The sequence below is a fragment of the Scatophagus argus genome, chromosome 18 (genome assembly GCF_020382885.2).
Source record: "Scatophagus argus isolate fScaArg1 chromosome 18, fScaArg1.pri, whole genome shotgun sequence".
Lineage (NCBI taxonomy): Eukaryota > Metazoa > Chordata > Actinopteri > Scatophagidae > Scatophagus > Scatophagus argus.
This window is the reverse complement of record NC_058510.1, coordinates 6,467,685-6,482,478: the sequence shown is the minus strand read 5'-3', so window position 1 is coordinate 6,482,478 and position 14,794 is coordinate 6,467,685. Positions and strand designations below refer to the sequence as shown.

The 14,794-nt window shown below is 44.5% G+C and overlaps 2 protein-coding genes across 2 annotated transcripts; one reads left to right on the top strand and one right to left on the bottom strand.

Moving 5' to 3' along the window:
- Nucleotides 1-695: 695 nt before the first annotated feature.
- Nucleotides 696-6,685, bottom strand: spice1 (spindle and centriole associated protein 1). The gene is made up of 18 exons (XM_046370657.1): nt 6,525-6,685; nt 6,257-6,355; nt 5,980-6,027; nt 5,757-5,897; nt 5,521-5,623; nt 5,253-5,371; nt 4,988-5,076; nt 4,674-4,816; nt 4,396-4,521; nt 4,007-4,281; nt 3,632-3,763; nt 3,403-3,529; nt 3,188-3,301; nt 2,411-2,844; nt 1,925-2,111; nt 1,765-1,846; nt 1,284-1,347; nt 696-957 (listed from the first exon to the last, which is right to left on the bottom strand). The coding sequence occupies exons 2-18, from the start codon at nt 6,353-6,355 to the stop codon at nt 901-903; spliced, it is 2,340 nt and encodes a 779-aa protein (XP_046226613.1). The 5' UTR covers nt 6,525-6,685; the 3' UTR covers nt 696-900.
- Nucleotides 6,686-7,543: 858 nt separating this feature from the next.
- Nucleotides 7,544-14,690, top strand: LOC124049265 (protein shisa-2). Its single transcript, XM_046370658.1, has 2 exons — nt 7,544-8,480; nt 13,268-14,690. The coding sequence occupies exons 1-2, from the start codon at nt 8,177-8,179 to the stop codon at nt 13,837-13,839; spliced, it is 876 nt and encodes a 291-aa protein (XP_046226614.1). The 5' UTR covers nt 7,544-8,176; the 3' UTR covers nt 13,840-14,690.
- The last annotated feature ends 104 nt before the right edge of the window (nt 14,691-14,794 follow it).

Sequence of the window (14,794 nt, the reverse complement as noted above, 5' to 3'; positions counted from 1 at the left end):
AATAACATTTCATTTGCAGAGGATGCCAGTGTTCATCACTTGACAGGCGTTCAGTTTCTCTCTCATGATTGACTCCTGGTTGCCATCTGCTGACTTTGGACTGCAGTGCAACAATTTACTCCTGCAAACACAAAACAACGCGCGCAGGTTTGTCGAGATGCTGCCAGCTTACAGTAAAGTGAAAAGTAGATTACAAACTGGGGAGAAAGTACCTGGAGACAAGTTAGAAATCACAGTTCAACTGTTTGTGTGAGCCTTTAAAGAAAAGCAAGAAAGTGAGATGATTGTTGGGGCAGAAAAATACCAACAAAAGTATTCAGGTTTCATAATTGCAGCTTTGTCTGCTGGCGGAGGAAAAACCTGACAATGGTTAGTACACTGTGTTACAATCAAGCTCAAAGTGCGCACTGCAATCACTCACTTTCAGGTTCAATTTAATAACTTTTTTTTGTTTTTATCTCCATGTCTATGTCCAAGTCCTTCATGTAATCCTTTATTTCTATTTTTTGTGATGGTTGAGTTTCGCCTGCCTGCTAGTTTCTTTTCCCCCTCAGCCTCAAATGTACGGTGGCTTGCGCAGATTTCCTGCACTTCAGCTTCACACTCAGGCCGCTTCTGTGAGCGCTTGAGTGTGCTTGCTTCACTTTGTGGAGGGGAGGATAAACCCGGTTAAAGAATAAACACCATTCAGGCACAACGTTTCATCAACTTTAATGAATAAATATGATTAGCATCTATAATATTCAAAAGGTTTTCTACAGATTCCTTTACATAAACAGTGAGGAGAAAGAAAGTTCATTATAAAAAATCAACATTTAATTCAGCCATTTAAAAATACATGGATAAAATACAAAACAAGCGATCGGTTTTAAGATGTCCTCATGTCGACTCCTCTTCTTGTCATCTCACATGAGTGGACAAGGCGAACCACCCCTCTCGCTCTCTCCGTTTCTCCACCTGTGGTGGGAAAAGAAAATGAGTCACAGACTTTTAGATCCAAGTAGTAAAGTTGAGTATTTCACCACCACTTCCTGTGACCTTCATTTGATTTCCCACTTGAGCTCTGACATTACACATGGAGCCGGGGCGATGTAACGACAGCGAACACCACTTCCTGTGCCCCATTTACACTTTAAACAGAGCAGATGGGCTGTTCCAAAGTCAAGAGTTCTGCGGCCAGCAATTTAATCTTTTTCCCTACAATTTTATCCCCACATTGCTGGCGGTGGCCTTGCAGCCCACTGGGCAGGCTGGCCTGTCAGAACTTGTGTGTGTCTGTGTACCTGTGTTCTGCCATCCTTTGTTTCTTCTCTAAGGCTGTGAGAAGACACTTCAGATCCAGCATATCTGAAATATAATAAAAGGGCATAATGAATGTAAAAAGATGCATGATGATAAATCATATTGTTGCCATCGCAGCCATATGAACATGAGTGATAAACACATCAACAGAAGACTCTCTGAAATACAACAACAGGGTCTTCATGGTGCATTCAAGTACACCTTGTAAACTCAAATCTATAACCAAATGGCCTAAAAGGTTGCTTCAGAGGGGAAAGTTTCTATTTTTTTCTTATTTCGTTGTTGAAATACATCTTCCATTACTTTCTTGTCCTCCAAGTATTCATGATAATTTTCAAGTTGTTTTACTGCAGCGTTTCTAATCATTAAATACTAATGTCATAGATGATACGCATACATTTTTGGTTTATTTTGACCACATGTAGTCATATTCTCAGGACTGGATTGGTCACAGCTACTCACCGTTTTTCAGCACCAACACCAGAGTGTGATGGAAGCTCCCGTTCAGGTCGCAGCACACACACATCTGGACTCCCTCCTCCACCTGCGAATAGTATGATACAATGATTTTTTTGTTTTTTTACAGGAAATTACACAGACATGTCAGACTGAGTCACCATACCAGCTGACTGTGGGCTGAAGGCAGAAGGAGGGATGGGGGAATCAGAGGGAGAAACTTTGGCTGAGAGGCTTTGCTTCTGTTGATCGATGAGCTCCAGCAGTCGACCCCTCGCTGCTGCACTTTGTCTGTTTAGCTCCAGGAGGCGCTGTTCCACACTGCTCACAGGGAGGGTGTTGGGTGATGTTACCTGGACAAGAAGACAGAGAAAAATGAAGCCTCAATACTGGGACAACGTGGGTTTGTATCTGACACAGAATGAATTTTGCATGATTACAGAAGGAAGGTTTACTGGTCTACATATGAGGAACATTTCAGTAGATTTGGCAGAACAAGCAGAGAAATCTCTTCCAGCCCAACACTTTTCAAGTACATAAAAAACCATATTTTATTCTCTTATGTTGTGGCAAACTTTATTTACAAACTAAGATCTATGAATGCATCTTCTTAACTCACACGGGGAGGTCACCTTGGGAGCTTTAATCCCACCTGATCAGTCAGTTGCTCCTCTTCATTAGCCTGGACATGCAGACTCCTTCTCCCTGTGCTGCTGGGAACTGACGTCCTCTTCTCTCCACCACTCTGTGGTGTGACTCTTCCTGTGCTGCCTGAACTCGACCTTCTCTGCCCGTTGGTGCTGTTGGGTGACTCTCTGATCCCTGACCCGCGGCCCTTAGCCTGGCTGAGCTGGGCCTTGATCAGCTCGTTCTGTCTACTCAGCTGAGCGATCTCAGCCAGAATGGCCTCTGGAGAGAGATGTGGGCTGAGAAGGTCAGAGGTCAGCGATAATGAGGAAATGGAGGGCTGGCTGGTGAGAGGAAGGCTGGTGAGGCTGGAGGCCGAGCTGTGGGCCTGGATGTCCTCATACGAACGTGGGGTGTCCAGAGGACGAAGCTCCTGGCCTGGTAGCACAGGATGAGCGGCTGAGGGAGGAAGCCAACTGAGTAAGATGGCATGACACCATCCCATCATCTCACATCTCAAGGTATATTTCCATTTCCTGTTATTAATTTTGTTAATTGTGTGTGGAAATATTTCATGTTGAAGGTTAAGTTGGAATGAAAGCTTTTATCAGAACTTTTTTTCTGAACTGTTTGTGGGAAATGAATAAATACATTCTTACAAAATCAGAATCAAAGTGATGGAGGCGCCATCCTAAAACAACGAAGATCATCTTGCTTTAAATGAAACAGATGGGCAGAAAAGTGAAGCTCAATACTAATGTTATCTGAAATCAGATGTTTTTCTAAAAAAGCAGGCTGTTACCAGGATTTTGCTGCCAGTTGTCTCTCTGTCGAGGGGGCGAGAGCAACACAGCAGGAGGACCAGAAGCTCGTAGTTGTTCAGGATCTCGCTCAGAAACTGGTGCAGAAGGACCAACTGCCAAAATACCAACCAGAATATTCACTATATGCTATATGAATATTAATGCATGCAGACACACACACACACACACACACACACACACACAGTGTATTAACCTGCAGCTTTGACATCAGAGTCTCGGTGTGGGTCAGTGTCTGCCTCCAGTAGACCCAGTCCACCCATCACCAACACCACTGTGTCCAACTTCTGCTCAAACTCTGCTGTCTGCTGCTGCAACCCGACCTGAGAGGAACCAAAGAGAAAAGAAATATATCAGGATTTAACAGTTCCTTAGGAACTTGAACAATAAACCAGCGTCAGACCGTGTGGGACGCTTTGTCTCACTTGCAGGGCGGTTGCCTCCTCTCTCAGAGTCATTGTCTCAGCAGTGAGAGCATCAATCAGCCTGCGCTGCTCTCCCAACTCCTCCTCCAGTCTTCTCCTCTCCTGAGCCTCTTTGCGGGCCTCCTCTTCCTTCTACAGACAGTGAAATTCAATGGATGTCAGAGGACTAATTTTCACAATCTGACATCTAAAGTCTTGACTATTTAAATAGCCCCAAAAGGACAATAACAGTTTATTTAGCAGGTTTTGCAGGTCTCTTACTACAATTTGTATTACAGCTGAGGACTTCACAAAGCATGTTGTATTGGTTTAGATCTCTCAGTTCTGCTTTGCGGGCATGAAAGGGAATATTAAAAGTTGAATAAACTACTGCACCTGCTTGAGGAGGTGCACTAAACGTCCCAGAGTGGACACCAAGGCGACAGAGAATCCAGTGAGGCCTTGTTTTCTGTGCTGCTTCTGACTCTGTGATGAAGCTGCTTCAGTGTCAGGAGTCACCGTGTCCAAGTCTGCCTCCACCTGATCCAGCATGGCCTGCAACAGGCCTAGGCTGGACTGGTCCCCACTGAGAGAGGCAACAGAGGAGCCATTCAGCTCCAAACTACGAGAAACACACTTCCTGGTCTTGGTGGTACCGTTTCTGGTGCTACCTGAAAAACACACAGAACATTAGAAAAAAATCACTGATTTCTTCTTCTCTTCTTGGGCAGCTCATATGATGACATTTTGACACATCAAAACACCATAAAAGGTAGAGATATTACCCAAGTGGTGGAGTGGCTGCTCGGGGTTCAAGACCTGAGAAACCAGGACAGACGATTCCTCCTTGCCCTCCTCTGACTGACTTTGACTGGACCGAACACGCTGGACAGCCACTGTCGCATTGAGAGCTGAAACAATGCAGGTTGAGTTTGTATGTGGGGGGGGGAAGGACTTCAGGCTTCATTAAAAAGTATATTTTTTTTATTTGTGATGACTGCAGGAAATAAATATTTTTTTAAACAGCTGTTCTTCTTCAGAGCTCACCTTCTCATCTCATTACCTGTTTGGTCTGGTGCTCTGCCTGATGTGATGGGGGTTACAGGAACATCATCTCTGTCTGCCTGGTCAGAGTTGAGAAGATGGACTTTCTGTTGCTGGATCGATCCACCCCGAGACTGTGCCTTCATTTTTCGTAGATTACCCCTGCGAAGAAGAAAAGGAGGACGAGGCAGAAAAGTATCACAAGCAATGCAGTGGTGTCAGCAGGATCTGAAACCTAAGCAGCAATCAGCAAAATCTTCGTATGTCATATCCCAACCCCATCACAAAGAACACACATCAGTTTCTTACACTGTGGTTTGCAGGTTTTAATACCTCTGGATTATATGATAGTCTGAACTTCCAGTAGGACATGTGTCTTCATCGACGTAGTCTTCCGCAGAAGCTTCTACTTCATTAAGAGCCTGAGAAGAACCATTTTACACATCCAAACATGTTAATACAGAACACAATCGTTCTGCAAAAAAAAACAAAACATAAAACCAGGACGAGACACTAATGGATGAAAGCTGGTAAAGACAGTAAGTAACAAACCACAACTCTATGAAATTATCTTGAAAACACACACAAACACACACACCTGTTGGTCCATCATAGACTGGCTGAGCAGTGACAACTGAGTTGGAGGATCTGGTCTCTGGAGCACAGGCAGCGCTGACTCAGAGTCACAGTTTGGGGCCATCGTCACACTGGGGTGCCCTGCAAAAAACACATGAATACTCCGTATGCAACCACAAAATAACATTAAAAAATGTTATTGATTATAAAGGGAAACATTTACTAATTAACATCTAATCTTCCGGGACAACCAAACATCTTGTTCAACATGGAGAAAAAGTGGCTTCTACCAGTTTGCCTGCGTGGCGCATCTCCAAACAAGTCTTTGACCACAGCCATGGCTCTGTCAGAGCGTGCTAGCACATCCTGTAGCAGCAGCTGGTCAGAGAACACCTGCAGCCATAGAAAACACCATCATTTTGGAGTTTCAGTGACATTTACACTTTAAATAGATTTTTTCCTGTTGAACAATATATTTCTTCTAAAACAACAAAAACATGACCCTCAAGGTAACATATACGCATACCTCCCTGATGATGCTGAGGCTGGCGTGGTCTAAAGGTGCAGGGCTCCCAGCATGTCTCAAACGGCGCTTCAGGGCTTTCTCTCTCAGCTCCCACTGAGCCGCAGCCTTGTTGTGGGACTTGTGAATCTCATGTCGATGACTCTGAAGGAGAGGCGAGCAATCAGACAAGCACATATGGTCTGGGAAATAATCGATTTAATTCAGTCAGCTCACTAAAACTCACCAGCTCCGCGGGTGTCAGCTTGTAGACAGACAGGTCACTGACAGTGCTCTGAAATCAGCAGGAGAGGGCTGCTTTCACTTTGGTGCTTTAAAAAGAAAAGCTACATAACAGATTACTTCAATTGATCATAGCAAACTTAAGTGAACCATCCTCTCAGCTTGAACAAAAAGTCTGCCTAAACTTGGATGCACAATTACTGCGTTCAGAATGTGTCGCCAAAACAGTAAAAATCACGACAAAGCTGTTTAATTGTAACTGGTTAGCTCTCACTACTCACCACCCACTCTTTCTTAGGAGCTGCTGCCTTCTTGGTACGAACAGGCCTTTTTCCTTTGGTGTGTTGTTGCTGTGAACGCCCCACTCGAGCAAACGACATCTGTTCAGACACAGTATGATAAGTAATGTGGCTTTCAAGCAGAAACACAGGGTTGTTTTGTTTCCATGCACATGTGCACACTTTGTTTAATGCACCAGAAAACATAACTAGCTTAAACGGCAGCAACGTTAGCTCTGTGTTGCTAGTCAAATATTAAAATAACGCTTACGTTTTCAGTAACGAGGCCACGATTAGTTATAGGAGTACAGCAGCTTTATAATTTTACGGATACTGAATTTGAATAGCTCCAAATCATCTCCTTGGCTTGTCGAGTGACGGTTTTTCAACAGTTGCGCGCCACTTCCTGTGCTGTTGCCACGGACAACGCTTCACGGCGGAGCATGATGGGAATTGAAGTACTGGAGTCCAACCAGGCTTTGAAGTGGAAGAGGAATTGTTTAGCAAATATAATCACAGTAAAAGTACAATATATAATTAAAACAAATTATAATTACAACATTCTATATCAGAAAATAGAAGCAGGCTTACATATTACGCAGCAAAATGTTATACTGTTTGTGAAACGCGCAAGTCTGGCAGAGCCACTAGATGGCGCTGTCGTCATGTAAATCTTGTTGGTGTTGGCAGAGGAGGGAGGGTTACAGCCGCAGCGCCAAACAAAAACCTTCACCAGTAGAAATCCGACAGACTTTCAACACAAAGCTCAGTTTGAAAAAGCTTAAGTGAAGTTTGGGGCAATTGTTTCAAGCAAATATCCCATACAATGAGTTGAGAACAAGTTAGCAACAATATTTGAGTGGAAAGAAGAGGAGAAGTTCCTTGCTTTCAAAATAAAAGCACAATTTGGTGAGTCCTTAATCTTCCTGACAAATGAAGCGTGAGTCACAGCAAACGTATACATAATTTATAGCTAACATGACCAGTCGACAATGAAAAGGAATTCTGAAACGACGAATGATAGGCTAGAGCTGAATTTCCTTCAAGTTGTAAGCTTGATGTCCGGTCTGAAATTATTTTAGAGAAAATTTGACATTTTCTATAAAATTAATTCTGAAAATTGTTTAATAATTTCACTTTACTAGGCTAATTAAAAAAATAAAGTTATCCATAAAATTTTAACATGCATTTGTTTTATTAGGGGTCTATTTTAAGGTTTTCACCCGGAAGTTGTATTTTACTGCACGTTGACAGTGGTGATTCCGAGGGTTTGTTACTCTATGCTTGTGCGTTTGCATTTGACTTTTTACACGCCCCTTCCAGTCTAACGCAAAGTTGGAGAGACTCTGCGCGCTTTGGCTCAGTCGCGCTGGACTGACCCAGACTTGGTTGGCAGACTTATGACGCCCAACAATGAGGACCAAGCCACAAGTGTTTGAAAAGTTATCTTTGAGCGCGGGGCTGGCGGTGAGGGGTCTCGGGGGTGACAGCGGCATGGGTCAGGCTACAAGTGTTGGTTTCTGTGCGCTCCTGCGGGAAGTCATTTGAAGAGTCACATTGAGACATGAAGAGCTTCTCCGTGGAGTCTCAGGAGATCGTTTAGTCCTGGAGTTCGAGCTCTGGAGGAGGTCAACCTTAAGGCTCTATCATTTTCTGGGACAAGTTTATGTTCAGTAGCATCTCGGATAATCACCTACACTGCGAAGTCACTTTTGGACGAGTTGGATCTGAATTACGCACGGGATTCCCCTAACAAATGACAGCTTCGAAGCGGTTTGTTGCCTCCTCACTTCATCCCCTCAGCTCCCTGCATTGCTCCGATCCACCTCATCACCTCCCTCGCCAGGTTAGGTGGACGCAGGAGTGAACCCTCTCTGTCTATTTCGCTGCGCCAGCGTGCGGCCGCGGGCCACCTGGCTGAGGATGTGGGGAGGAGGTTTCCAGATGTATGTCACCGTGATTGTGACCCTGTTCCTGGTCATTATCGACGTTAAAGCCAGTGGGGAGTTTTGCCACGGCTGGCACGACTCCCAAGGTGTTTGGAAAGAAGGGTTCCAGTGTCCGGAGAAGATCGACGGGCAGGACGCGATCATCTGCTGCGGGAAATGCGAGCTCCGCTACTGCTGCTCCAGCACGGACGCACGGCTGGATCAGGGGAGCTGCGATAACGACCGGCAGGCTCAGGAGCCCGGGGCAGAGAACAAGGAGAACAAGGACTCCGGTGCAGGTATGAGCCCACAACTTCTACAGTTTCAACAACTTCTACTGCGGATGTTGTGTATGTTGATAATCATGATCAGACATTATTAGAAATAGTTCAGTTAGTGGCAAACTACAATGCAATGCAACCTCTACTTAGTCTCCGTTGTTTCACAGAACAACACCGAGAAATTTGTTAAAGACAATACTGACTTTACCGACCTGTTGCTTCAGTGGTTAGTGGTGTTGCTGCTGGCATCTGCCAAACCTTTGGTATTAAGCTTGATTGCAAATTTATTTATTTAAAACTGGTTTATTGTGTATAAGCGTGTTGACGCCATGCCCGGGGTGCCTGCACAGGATGTCTTAAATTTGATAGTAAATTGCAGACCTGTTACAAGGTTTGGTTTCCTCTCATAAACCCACCAGCCCCACAGTATCTCCCTGTTAAGAGCTTCATCTGCTGCCTGACCCGCTTGGCACCGACAGCTGCACAGGAGACAGCAGCGGACTCCTCCAGAAAAGAAAGAAAGAAAGAAAAAAACCCACTTAACTGCTCTCACAAATGGCAAACTGTGCCGCGTTGCACTTATAAATAGCCTTATTTGTTCTGGTCTGTAACAGTGCAAGAAGGGGGCCGGGCTCAGAGATCATGCTGTCCCCACGAGGATCAGGTTTGGACTTGACCGGATCTTGGACAGTGGCGCACCAAAGGCGCTGACAGCTCTGCTCATAAAAAACGCCTCACAAATCGCGTTATGTATCATTTCCTACCAGGCTCGTCGAGTCCCTTTCCCATCATGAAACTCCTGCTGTAATCCCTCACTGCAGCCTCTCTGCTGTCTGTGGGCTTTCGGGGGATTCACACGCTAACCTGCTCTAAACAAGACACTCCTGTGCATACATAGAAACTGCATTTAAGAGAGGCCTCATTACCAAAGGCAAATTATGACCCACTTTTCCAAATGTACAATATGAAGGGGATTAGGCAACAGTACAAACTCCTCTCACTGGCTCCTCATCACCCACATTCCCTTAAATTAATCTACCATAAAGCTCCTTGAAGCTGCATCATATCTTGGATAAAAGATCAACGAGTTGATAACAGCACTCCAGACAAACGGAGCAAATGCTGGACATCAGAGAAAAAGGCAACACAGGCTTACTTCATGTTTCCCTGGAGGTTTGCATGCCCTCCACTGGACCTCCAGCTATAATCTGTCATTGGCTAAGACTATCATGCCATATCACTGCAGGAAGTAGTATATACATTTCATTCAGTGGCCTCCAGCCAAAATAACTTAAAGAAAAGCTTTTTTTTTTTTTCATACAAGGCCTGGTTCAGTTTGCGCATTTCATTCATTTTCCCTACGTTTGCAGCCTATTAATCATCCAGGGAAGGATACTCTGCTGTGATGTCAGTGGATAACAGGCAGGAAATTATTAATGTGCCCAACATGAAGGAACATATGGTATTTAGGAACTGGAGAAGGCCCGTGGGATAGTCGCAGGAGGAGTCGAGGGAGAGTCCGGCCAGCGCAGCCACAATGACTGTGCCCAAAACAAGAGCTTAAGTGCAGACATGGCTGCCACAGCTCAACTGCAGCAACAGGTGTGGAAGAGTGACGGGCAACAATAGGAGGGCTTCAACCAGCATGTGCACCAGAAAATCACACATAGGAGGAAGTAAAGCAATAAAGTCATTTTTTAAAAACTACAACAGAGAGTTAAGGCCTGAAATTGACAGAATGAGTTTTCAAGATCTGCTTCGGCGGAGGAGCATAACTAAGTAGACTTACAGTACAAGCCTGAAGTACTTTTCTTTCCATTTATGCTACTTTACAGACAGACAGAATTTGACAGCTGTAGTTAGTAGTTACACACTGATATTTCAGAAAAGCAGAGTCCGAACCCTTTTGTCACATTTGAGATGTCTTTGAGTCGTTAGCGGTTCAATAAAGAAAGCTCTCCGAAGAGAGATGATCCCGTTTTAAGAAATGTTCAAAAATACAAAAAAAAAAAAAAAAAAAAGTGCACAAACTTGTGTGTCAGAATTTATTTTTTAGTCATGCCAGAGGCTTAACTGTTTGGGCGACAATGCTGGTGGCCTGGCTGACCAGCCAGGCCACCACTTTGGTACGGACTGAAATATGTCACCATCCATTGGATGTATCTCCATAAAACTTATAGACACTTGTGATCCCTACAGGCTGAATCCTAATGATGGTTGGTTATCAACTGAGGGGAAGGCATTAAGTTGTGGTTTTGAGTGAAATGTCTTGAGAGTTTTTGGATTTACTGCCATGAACTTTAGTGGGCCTACAGATATTCATGCTGCCCACAGGATGACTGTAATAACTTTATTGATACTCAATCATCATAAAGTTTGTTTTAATTCCCTCTGTTTTATGAGTAAAAGCCCTCAAAAGGATATTCACGTCAGCCTCAGCTGTTCTTGTGGTGCTCAGTAGCAAATGATAGCATGTTAACACTCAAGCAAAATGTTAAACATGATAGGCTACCTGCAAAAAACAGTATGTTAGCATGCTGAGGTTAGCATTTAGCTCAAAGCAGCTTGAGAACCATTGGATTAACCTACGGTACCTAACAGCATATAAAGCAGTTAAAGCTAACTCAAAAATGATGCTCACCCACTGAAGCATTAGTAAAAATCTAATGATATAATTACACAATTGTCAAAAGGTTTTTTTGAGTTACACTTTTACACTTTCACTTGAGTAGGACCTTTACTTGCAATGATGTATTTTAATTTGCTGCCGTGGTATTTGTGCTTACGTTTTTCCACCACTGTATTTGTTAAACTGAAGTGTTTCCCCCACTGATTTACAGTACAGTGGAAAGGATCTCTGCAATGAAATTAGGGATGAAATAACACAAGACAAAAGTGTTGGCAATTACTAATCTTCGTCATCCACGCGGAAAAGGGAGTTGAAGCCAAGTTGTCGAGGTGGAGGCCTTATAAGTGCAGGAAAAGAGGGCAGCCAAAGGCTTCCTGAGACATTTTTGTACTTGTAACTTATATACGTGTTGCCATAACAGAGTTTCTATTAAAACGTGTTTACAAGAAGGCGTGTAGCCTGTGAGGTACATTAGCCTCTGAAGTTGACACCACTTCTTGTGAATGGGAAAAGGGTGAAGGTCCTGGTTTGTTTCATGTCACCGTGTCTCGGCCTCTTCTGCCACTCGTCTCCGTCTTTTGTCACCTGGACCAAATGCCTCAGCCAATGAATGTCCTCCAGCTCTTAACAGCTTTCATGCAGTAATCCCTCTTAATGCCCTGCTACTTTTGATGAGTATTTTTGAAAAAGTTTCTCAGGGCTGCGTGGATGTGTTTCAAAGAAGACAAAAGGAAACTGGAGCCAGTTGCCACCTCTCTCTCTTTGGCATACAGTTACACCTCATAACACACGGGCACATTCAAAGTGGAAAATAACTACACCCTGTGGGAACAATAAAACACAACTAATCACTTGTAATGTAACATGGTCGTTATTGTGTTCGTAAGGTGTTTGTGTGAGTGAGCATGGGAATGAACAAGTGAGGGAAAACACCTCAGAGTCGACCTCATCTCGCCTGTCGCCCTTCTTGTCTGCCAAAAACATTCGCTCCGTCCCTCCTTTATTTGGGCCGAAAAAGGTGCAGGTAGAAGATTTTTATGAAAGAAAGTTATATAACACTTTACAATAAGGTAGAAAAAAAAGTGATTGTTATTTGCGATTCATTCATTAGTAATTACTTGAACTAGTTGAATTAGTTATCCTAAGAGGTGATACATAACACTGAGAGAAATAATACCTTGTTACCCTGTTATCTTACGGTTACATACCCTTTTTGTGTCTCATTAAAGGAAAGTGATGAGTGCTGACGAGTACTTGTGCATTGGTTAACTAGTTTCTTGTTAGTTTTTCATTTGTTCACTGTTAAAGTACTCAAAATGTTGTGTACCTCACGGTCAAGTGAAAGTTATTATCATGTTTCAAAGCTGTTGGAACTCCTCCTGCTCACTCGAGCTCAGAGCTTCAAATATAAAAATATATAAATGAATAAAATACCTTTTTAATAACGCCCATACTGTTTGACCCAACAAATGACATTCCTGATAGGTGGAATAGTTACGCAAGTGTGTTCTTTCCAGCCTGACTTGCTGTTTTAAACAAAAAGAAAGAAAAGGTCAGGGAGAAGGAACTGGCTTACTCCTTTGATTTAAAGAGCTGAATAACCTCCCATTCAGCTACATTAAATCAGTCAACTTTAATACCCTTCTTTAAGCAGAAGCCAAGTACTGTAGTTCAGCTTGAGTAACTTATTTTCAAAGGGTTGGTCATAAAAAGCTGAAGAAAAAAAAAAAAAAGCAGGGTCACAAATATCTGCTGGCAGCCAGCCTTAAGAATGTCACCCATGCAAACACACACACACCCACACACACACACACACAAAGGTCTGCAGGGTCGAGGAGGTTGGGGACACAGCAGGGTGCTGAGGATTAAAACAGATCAAAACAAAGTTAATAACCGCTAATGAGAGCCTGGGACTCCCTGGGGACTCGATCCCAGTGCACCTCTCTCATTCTTTTACTCATGTCCAAACACTTCTCTGCTCAGCCTTTTGTTTCACTGTCTTACCTCATCTCCACTCGCATGTGGGAGTTTTGCCCATGCAGAGGAACAAGAGTGTGAGCATGTGAAGCGGCACTGCTTTAATGTTCAACTTAAACGTCAGTCTTTTGCTACAAAAGCAGGTCTGATAGCTGTTTCTTTGAAAATGTGAACGTGTCTTTTCCATCTCTCTCTGCAGTGCCCATCTATGTGCCGTTCCTGATCGTGGGATCCGTGTTCGTAGCTTTCATCCTGGTGGGTTCTGTGGTTGCTGTGTGCTGCTGCCGCTGCCTCCGGCCCAAGCAGGAACTGTCATCAGGCGGTGCGACAGGAGGCGGAGCGAGCGGTGGTCGCCTATTGGAAACCATCCCTATGATGGCCAGTGCAGGGACCTCCAGAGGTTCATCGTCCCGCCAGTCCAGCACAGCCACTTCATCTAGCTCCTCTGCCCCGCCTGCCGCACCCCGTCCCGCCCCCCCTGCCCTCATGCGAGCTCAGGCCTCCTGCTGCCTGCCCCCTGATGCCAGCGTCTTCGTCAACATGCCCACTAACTTCTCCGTACTCAACTGCCAGCAGGCCACGCAAATCATGCCTCACCAGGGACAGTTTCTGCACCCGCAGTACATCGGCTATGCCCACCCTGTGTCCCCTACCCCAGCCTTCCTGGACCCCACTCAGGGAGGGTACAGACCCCTCCAGTCCCCCTGCCCTCCTCCCACCAGTGGGTCCAGCATCACCAGTGACCAGAAATATCCTCCAGTGACTGTGTGATGAGGGGCCAAGCTGCAGACCACTCTGCCACTTTGTTGTGAAGTTTAACCTGTGAGGGCTGTGCCAGAGACCTTTTTTTGGGGGGGTTGGGGGGGGTGGAGACGCTGCCAGAGTGGAAAAAGAGCGGCAGGGAGTCAGACTCACATGAAGGACTCATAAAGCCACTGAGGCAGCGGGGCCTGCCCTGCTATTGTGTGCGATGTGTGTCTGTTTAGTGTATCATATGATCTCTTGGCAGGTTTAAATGAGCTAAGCTCAGCCTAGGACGGGGTGAGACGGATGCATAACAAAAAGTTTCTGTCTTGACAAATAGGCTGGAGGGTTAAACAGCCCAGATGGGTGATAATTCCCAGTTCAGCGCAGCCTGCGGCTCAAAGAAAGACTGTGCACGTGTCTGCGTTTGCATGAATGTGTATGTGAGAGTGGGAAAAATATTTGTTGGCTTATAGGTGCTGGAATGAGTGATGTATGGAATGATTGCATGATTTGTAGCCGTGAAGTATGAAAAATGGATATTCAAGTAAAAAAAAAAAAAAACCCTATGACCACATGCTGTGTTTTCATGCCATGTGCACATCTGCACTTGTGAATGGTTGGAAGTGGTTTATACAATACAGTATAAGTTTGTTTGTGTTGAAAGTATGAGACAGGAAAGCTTGTGAAAAGATGTTTGTACTGTATGTGTGTGAGTTAGTGTGAAGTGTGGAGGGATGTGAGCGAACTGCGTGTAATGGGAAATGCAGGTGGCGTGATGTGAAAGGCAGTCGCGATCTCCCTGTAGATCATTTAAACTCTAATGAAGTGAACACAGGACATGGACTGTGACGCTCCACCCTCATTCACCGCCCCCCCATCCCACCACCCAAAAAGAAAAAAGACCCTAAAAAAAAAAAAAACTCTAACTGGCTTGAGTGGAAACACAGACTCTGAAAAAATTTAAATATTCACACAAGGC